The sequence below is a fragment of the Sinocyclocheilus anshuiensis genome, unplaced genomic scaffold (genome assembly GCF_001515605.1).
Source record: "Sinocyclocheilus anshuiensis isolate Anshui unplaced genomic scaffold, SAMN03320099.WGS_v1.1 scaffold76, whole genome shotgun sequence".
Taxonomy (NCBI): domain Eukaryota; kingdom Metazoa; phylum Chordata; class Actinopteri; order Cypriniformes; family Cyprinidae; genus Sinocyclocheilus; species Sinocyclocheilus anshuiensis.
Genome location: NW_015557067.1, coordinates 247674 through 255607, shown reverse-complemented (window position 1 = coordinate 255607; position 7934 = coordinate 247674). Strand labels below are relative to the sequence as shown.

The following is a 7934-nucleotide window of genomic DNA, read 5'->3' as shown; positions in this document are numbered from 1 at the left end:
CTCCTCACCTGTTTCTGTTCTCCCTGATTACGTTCCATGTGTTTATAAGCCCTGTGTTTTCCTCAGTTCCCTTGTCCTGTCTAACGTCGTTTAAGTGGTTGTGTTCTCCTGATTCTCCTAAGTGCATTTATTAAAGACTCTGTTTGTTTGATATCTGCCTCTTTCGTGCTTCTCACCCTGGCAACCCGTGACAACACCTTAAACAAATACATCATAAAGATTAAACTCAAGAGCACAATCTCCACAGTCTGTCTGAAACTGAAGCTGCAGTGACCACTGCAAGACTCAACACTTTAATAATACAATAATTCCCAATGAATTACAATCTTATATTAAAAAATAAAATCTCTTAAACACATTTTACTAGCTTTTTAAGCACTTGGTTTTTATCCAAAGCGACTTGCATTACAATTAAATTAGATATTTTATCAGTCTATGCATTCTTTGGAAATCGAACTTATGACTTTGTCATTGTTAGCGCCATAGTGTACTGTGTGAGTTATAGGAATTATTTATTTTATTATTATTTTATTTATTTATTTATTTTAAAATACATTTTTACTCGGCAAGGATTCATTAAATTGATCAAAACTAACAAGAAAGACATTTATAATGCTACAAAATGCTTCCATTCCAAACAAAATGTTTCCTATTCATCAAAGAATCCTGAAACAGCACAACTGTTTTCAACAGTAATTATAAGAAATGTTTCTTGAGCACCAATTAAGCATATTAGAATGATTTCTGAAAAAAAAAATCACTGGAGATGATTTTTGAAAATAATTAAAGGGGTCATATGATGTGATTTCAATTTTTCCTTTCTCTTTGGAGTGTTACAAGCTCTTGGTGCATAAAGAAGATCTGTAAAGTTGCAGAGACTAAAGTCTCAAATCCAAAGAGATATTCTTTATAAAAGTTAAGAGTCAGCCACGCCTACCTAAAACGGCTCATTCTAACACGCCCCCACATACCTACGTCAATATGTGGGAAGATTTGCATAACGCCGCCCAAATGTTCACGCAAAGAAAGAAGGCGTAACTTTTATTCTCGCTGTAGTATTGTTGTTGCCGCTGCCATGTCGTGAAGGCACTGTGTGATTCGTTGTGAAAGCGAAACTACTTTGTTTGGCCTTCCAAAAGAGGACGATATCTGCTTCGTCATGCCTGGAGCTGATCCGTGCTGGTTGCTGAGGAAATACTACAACTTTGCGCTCTGGATCGCCGGATCGGCCTTCACCGTGGACGAAGCGGAGTCCAGCCCGGGGTCATCAAATGTGGTTACCGCAAGCCCTCCGGATGCTCCTTCGTCGAATCCGCCGCCGTTCCTCACTTTATCCCCCGGCCTCTGCTCACTCTAGGCCGCCATGTGTGACGCTGTGTTTCGTTGTGAAAGCGAAACTACTTTGTTTTTGTTTGTCATTTCTCCGATCACAAATGCAGACATGGTTTTATGTTTACGCGGCAGTATAAGACAGTATAAAAAAAGACAGTATAAGTCATTATAATCCATAATTATGTCCCCACTGGATGCAATGAATGCCTCGTTTATAATGGGTTTTCATGTTTTTGAATCATCGCTCCGGCCTGACAGGGCATCATCACAATATGGTAAGGGGCGTAACATTTCCGTCACACGCTTGAGGTATTCGGCCAATCACAACACACCTCGCTTTTTCAGACCGATGAGCTTTGTAAAAATCGACGCGTTTCAGAAAGACGGGGCATAGAGGAGAAACAATAATGTACAGTATGTGGAAAATAATGTGTTTTTTGAACCTTAAACCGCATAAACACATTTCATTACACCAAATACACAAATTAATGTTCTTTTTAGCAGCATCATATGACCCCTTTAAAATTCCCCCCACAGTGTAATTTCCACCACGTCTGTTAATTAAAATTCTTTGATGAAAATGACAGTGATGGAAATTACATTTTGAACTCTTTTGTCTTGCTAATAGCAAATTTAAAAAAATCCATACAATAAAAATATTTTCACACATTTTGACTAATTTGTCAAAATTATACAGCTTGAATGGAAATTATTAAAACTAAAAAAAGTTATATTTTTTTTGCTTTCACACATTATGTCGTTTCATCTCAAGCTCTTCATTTTTTTTTCTCACAATAAATACTGAAACACTTTATTTCACCGTCTAGTTAGATTATAATAGTTTTAAGCAAAAATAAATGTTAAATGTATGGTAAAATGTTTCAAAGATCCTTTTAAAGTGATCGTCATGTAACACAAATTTAACAAGTTGGAATAGGGTGTATGTAGCGTGTAACATCTTTGAATAGTACTCCTCAACCTCCACAAGCGTCCAGCATCCATCTGTATGACGTGATGGCAACCAAAATACTGTCTCCTCTCCATTGGTAACTGGTGTGTGTGGTCAGAGTAATTTAGCAAGTTCTCAAGAGCTCTCCCATCCAGATACTAGCCAGGCTTAACCGTGCTTAGTATGAGTGGATAACCAGTAAAGAGCTGCAGGGCTATAATATGTTGCCTTTCTCCTGCAGCAGACATTTTTCTGTGCCTTTTCTATTGTTGTAGAATGAATACAAGCAATTTTGGTTGTATAACAGTAACTTAACTACAACTAAGCGCAAATTACAAGAATACTATGTATTGGAGCGCAATGCTACAAATAGCTGTTTTGGTTGGAGAATTTACTGTCGGCTTTGTGTCATTAGTTAGGCTAGAGGATGTCTTCTGTTGAGAGCTGTTGGCATTGCATTTGTTTACATGTGTGTGTGTGTGTGTGTGTGTGAGTTCAAGAACAGGCTTTCCTAAAAAGCGGCCGCACAAACAACCACCTGCGTTCTCCTGCCAACACTCACATATCACGCCTTTGTTTTCTCTCTGGCACCAAGGATCCACTTTCCTACCGTAAAAACCTGCTCTTCTGTGGCGCTTACTGGGGCTAAATCCTTTGTTTGATTCTTTATCCTATTGCAGATGTATCTAAGTAGTCTAAATCTGAAAACCAAGGACCCCATCTGATGTGTACCGAGTTGAGGAGGACAAGTGAAGAAGAATTTAGAGGAAGACTAAGCAGAGATTTCTGAATCAGATTTGACTGATTTTTGTAAGAGTAGCAAAACAGCATCAAACCAGACAGACCAGATTGCACATTGTAACAACATTTTAGTGCATTTATAAAACAGTTTGAAGACAGATGGCATAAAGATCACTCAGAACGGCACAATATCAGCACAAAGAAACTTGCTCTGGAGATGCTGGCAAAACTGCCACTGCCAATGTCAGCCTGAGATATGAATCTCATTTTCATGAATTTCTCCCTTACCTGTATATATAATGTACACTACCAATCTAACATTTGAGGTTGGTAAGAGTTTTTTTTTTTTTTTGGAAAGATGTCTGTTATGCTCAACAAGGCTAAGCAAAAACAATATTTTGAAAAATTATTACAATTTAAAATAACGTTTTTCTATTTGAATGATCCTTCAGAAATCCTTCTAATATGCTGATTTGCTGCTCAAGAAACATTTCTTAATATTATCAATTAAAAAAAAAACATTTGTGCTGCTTAATATATTTGTGGAAACCATGCTACACTTTTTTTCAGGATACTTTGATGAACATTAAAGGTGAGGTAAGCGATTTTTCAAAAACACTTTAGAAAACTGATTCGGGCCGACCCAGGCCACTTTCCTTCAGAGGTTAGCTCCAACCCTAATCAAACACACCTGAACCAGCTAATCATTGTCTTCAAGACTACTAGAAGGCTACAGGCTGGTGAGTCATATCAGGGTTGGATCAAATCTCTGCAGGAAAGTGGCCTGGAAGGGCCAAGTTTGCCAACCCCTGGTCTAGTCTGTCTGGTACACTGGACGCAACAAAGCGACCGTTGAAAATCATTTGAAATTTGTGTCAATACCTCATAAATAGAACGCAGCAGCAGTTTTCTGTCGGGGATTTGTCGTGTCGTGCCGCGCCGCATCCAGTGTAGATCATAGATATTTACATATATCTATGGTGTAGACAGCGTCACTGATTATAATGAGTTCTATAGTATTTTGTCGCGCCACACAGCTCGCGTCCAGTGTAGACACTGTGTAACATTGGTTTTGCTTTGTTTCACAAAACTAATCGTTGCCTGGGTTGCATACGTATGTGTGGGGCGGAGCTATCAAAATCCACCCCACCTTTAAGTTCAAAAGAAAAGCATTTATTTGAAATAGTAATCATTTTTATTTATTTAACATTATAAATGTCTTTACCGTCTCTTTTGATTAGTTTATGCATTAAAACTGATCAAAAGAGACAGTAAAGACATTTATAATGTTAAATAAATGCTTTTCTTTTGAACTTAATGTTCATCAAAGTATCCTGAAAAAAATTTATCATGGTTTCCACAAATATAATAAGCAGCACAAATGTTTTTTTTTTTAAATTGATAATCCTTGCTGAAAAAGTCTTTAAAAATCTTACTGACCCCAAACGTTTGAACAGTATATGTAATTATAGCTTATTTAATTTGTTTTTATGATGCATGTATCCAGAGCACATAACCTTTTGTAATGGCCACATCTAGACAACAGCCATATCAACCTTACTAAAAACTGCAGAGATCACAGTACCATCATGAAAATCACAGACATTCTATGGTAAAAACTGTAACTCAAATGTTATTTGGAAAACCAAACTAGTCTGAATAGTGCTGTGGATTTGTGGATTGTGGATTTGTAAAAGTTTGTTTCCTTTGGTCATCGCATTTTAAAGGCATGTAACCTTGGTGTATCTGGCCAAACATCATTTATAAATAGTCTGGTTTGCGTCCTATCTAACAAGCAAAGGTTTGATGAGAAGACTGGTGGAGCCCAGTCCTTCACATTACAGATCAGAGCTCTGTTTCAAACAGCCTGCAACACAGTACCTGTCGTCCGCTTGTGCATCAGCTCCACTCTAAACACACATGCCAGGCCGCATCCCAGCATGCCTCTCAAAGGCCATACACAGCTCACTGTAACCAATTAGAACTCGCCATGCTGTCCCCACGTCTCTGGGATGACCACCTGATGATCAGCCCAGAAAAAACAGACAGATCATGCCTACTAAGTAAAAAACGAGCTCGTATCAGATCAATAAGCGACGAATGTGCAAAACATTTGCTGAAGTAGGCATTTTAAAACATCTTATAACAGGGTCATGTGCATCAAAAGCCGTCAGGATTTGCTTTGCTTATGTGGCGCAGCGGGATAAACTATAGATTCTATCCTCAGTGAGTCTGAAAACAAGGAAGTTTTTTCTGTGATAAAAGGAACAAGCCACAGACAAGAAAGAAGGAGATGGAGTATTTTATTTTATTTTTTTGTTAATCAACCGACTGCAGGGGGAAAGACTTTCGATGGGAAAAAGCAATTGAATTTTGAAATTGCTAGATTCAAAAGAGAAAGATAAGCACAAAGAACATTCCATTTGGTTTTCAGTGGCTTGTGTTTTCTCACAGTGATAGGCATAAAAAAACAGAGATATCTGTGTGTACCTGCCGCCAGGGTAGGCAGTTTTTATGTGGACTCACTAAGCAGGGGTGGCAGCCAGTTGATGTTGGCTTCGCAGTGAGAATCCAGGAAAGTAAGGACTTCTCCTCTAGCCACTGATGCTCCCAGCAGCCGTGTGCGGATCAGACCCTCTCGCTTTTTGGTGCGCACGATACGGACCTTAGGAAATCTGGACATGTACTCCTCCAGATGTGCCTTCAGGTGATCTGAAAAACAGGCAGAGGAAAAAAAGGAGAAATTACTAGAAAGAATGCACCGGGGGAAAAAAAAGGAAATTACATAAGTCTAGGTTTGTGTTTTGTTAAAGGAAAAAAGAGGGAGATTGATTGTGTGTTGCGGTGCAGTGGTGCAGTAATTTAATCTCAGAATTGTTTCTCTATTCTCACAGCCCCATTCAAGGGCATTAATGTTTAACACCCCATAAGATTCCATACTGCTTTGGAGGTACCAAATACATGGGCTTTGGATTACCACCAATAACATAAATCCATTAGGTACAGCAGCCATGTGTTGATGGAAGGTTTGAACTGGAAGGACCGGTGAAATTCTTAATTACATATGAAAGCTTTGAAGCAGGCATCATTAAAGTTATGTACATGAAAAGAGTCACGCTTTGACTGTAAGGCTTGTGTGCTATGTTTGACATCAAGAAGGAATCGTTCATACATTTAAAAACCTCTAAAGTTTTCACTTTAAAGATGCTTATAATGGTTCTTCCTGCTTCATGAATTCTGAAAGAGATGTCTTCAAATCAAAACACTGCATTTTTTTTTCAAAGCACACAAACAATATTTGACAAAATGCATCTATAAACAGCTGATGTACATCCACAACAGCTGTGGTGTCCCTAGTAGGGATGAGCATGAGCACTTGAGAACTAGAGTACTCAGAAATGACAGTAATGATTTAAAAAATATTAAACAATTAATTTACTTTAAAAAATAAGTAGCACAGGAATCTGTTGTTTTTCCCTTTTGATTTTAAGGAAGCATTTATTTAACAACAAACCCAGTGTGACATGATATTTACACGCATGATGTCTACATACCTCCAGTATACTCCAGAGAAGACCCATTGTGTCAGAAATGCAGCACTGACATATTTATTTTTAATATGGCACCAAAAAGACTGGCAACTTAATGATAGCAGCACTTCAGACTCTCAGAGGGTTTCTGGTTTGTGTACAGAGAGCTCACTGCAGGCCCCCAATGCAATTATAAACAACCCAAACAGAGCAGGACATCTGTGATGAAAAATAAAAGAGTATATTAGCCGATGGGGAGACAGTATGTGGGGCGTTCATCTGGTAGATGTCAAACAGCAATGTATGTGTGCACACGCTTGTTTCTCTTGCTCAGTTCTTTCAGGCCAGAGGCCAAACTCACTTCAGGGAACCTCCAGCTGCATCCTCACTGTCTACTAAACTCAGACAAAGTCACCTGCCAGCGCAAAAGTTGCATTCAGCCCTTTCTCTTTGTTTCTCTCCCTCTCGCTCTCTCTGTTCTTCTCAACTCCCAGGGTGTCTGGCCTTCAAACAAATGGCCCCAATAAAAGTGACAGCCTCAATATGAGTTGCCACTGCACTCTGATCCCACTGAGCTGAGGTGGGGAGGAGACTCGCAAAACTTTTCCAGGCTGCCGTTGTTAGTGTAAGTGGCTCACAGAAGCGAAAGTGTCCGGTGGTTTTTCTCTCTCTTTTTTCCATGTCCTATGAGCGCTTGATTAAACGAGGTCATAAATCATTGGTGCTGATGCGTGGCAGGTCGAGCGGCGGGGAAGGAAGTGACAAATAAACAGTTATGAGGAAAAGGCAAAGTTCCGTATCCCGCTGGCATATGGCTGACAAGCCATGATGAAGGGCAGGCGCATTCTCTGCTTTGATGGTTTGCAGACAGACCTCTCTGTGGGCCACTACCTTCACAACCTGGGTGGAAAATGTAATTTTTCTCTTTCCCTGGTGGTCTGTCATTAAGACAGATGGTCGGGAACCACTTGCCCCGTTCAAGGTTTTGATAGTTTTTGAGACAGAAGCACGTCTTCCCGCACTGTACCCTTCATATCACATTCAAATCGACACTGGTGAGATGTGAGACTCTCTGAACAGTGCTTCATTAGAGCTTGTTTCTTTGATATGATAAAATTACCAATGTCTCTGCAATTCAAACTTAACGAGCGCGAAATTCACACCAATGAGTCACTTGCTTTAATTGTTGCTGCGTTACTGGATGAACTCAGTTAGAACCGTATCGTTTTACTGGTGCTGTTGGTATTAGGCAGAGAAAAGAATATCCTCTATTATTAGCTGAGAGGCATAAAAGGTAATAACTGCAGTTCTGACCATATGGTGCCCTTTGGTATCCTTTTTTGCAAACTATCAAAGGACTCTGAGCTTTAAAGTGAGTTTCT

General features: G+C 39.2%; 1 protein-coding gene across 1 annotated transcript in view; it reads right to left on the bottom strand.

Annotated features, from left to right (window-relative positions):
* The window catches only part of LOC107676688 (polypeptide N-acetylgalactosaminyltransferase-like 6), a 210147-nt gene that overhangs the window by 34003 nt on the left and 168210 nt on the right, over positions 1-7934 (bottom strand). Inside the window, exon 6 of the mRNA XM_016471327.1 lies at positions 5549-5734. Coding sequence (XP_016326813.1) covers positions 5549-5734 — 186 coding nt within the window. The remainder of the gene's footprint in view (positions 1-5548; positions 5735-7934) is intronic.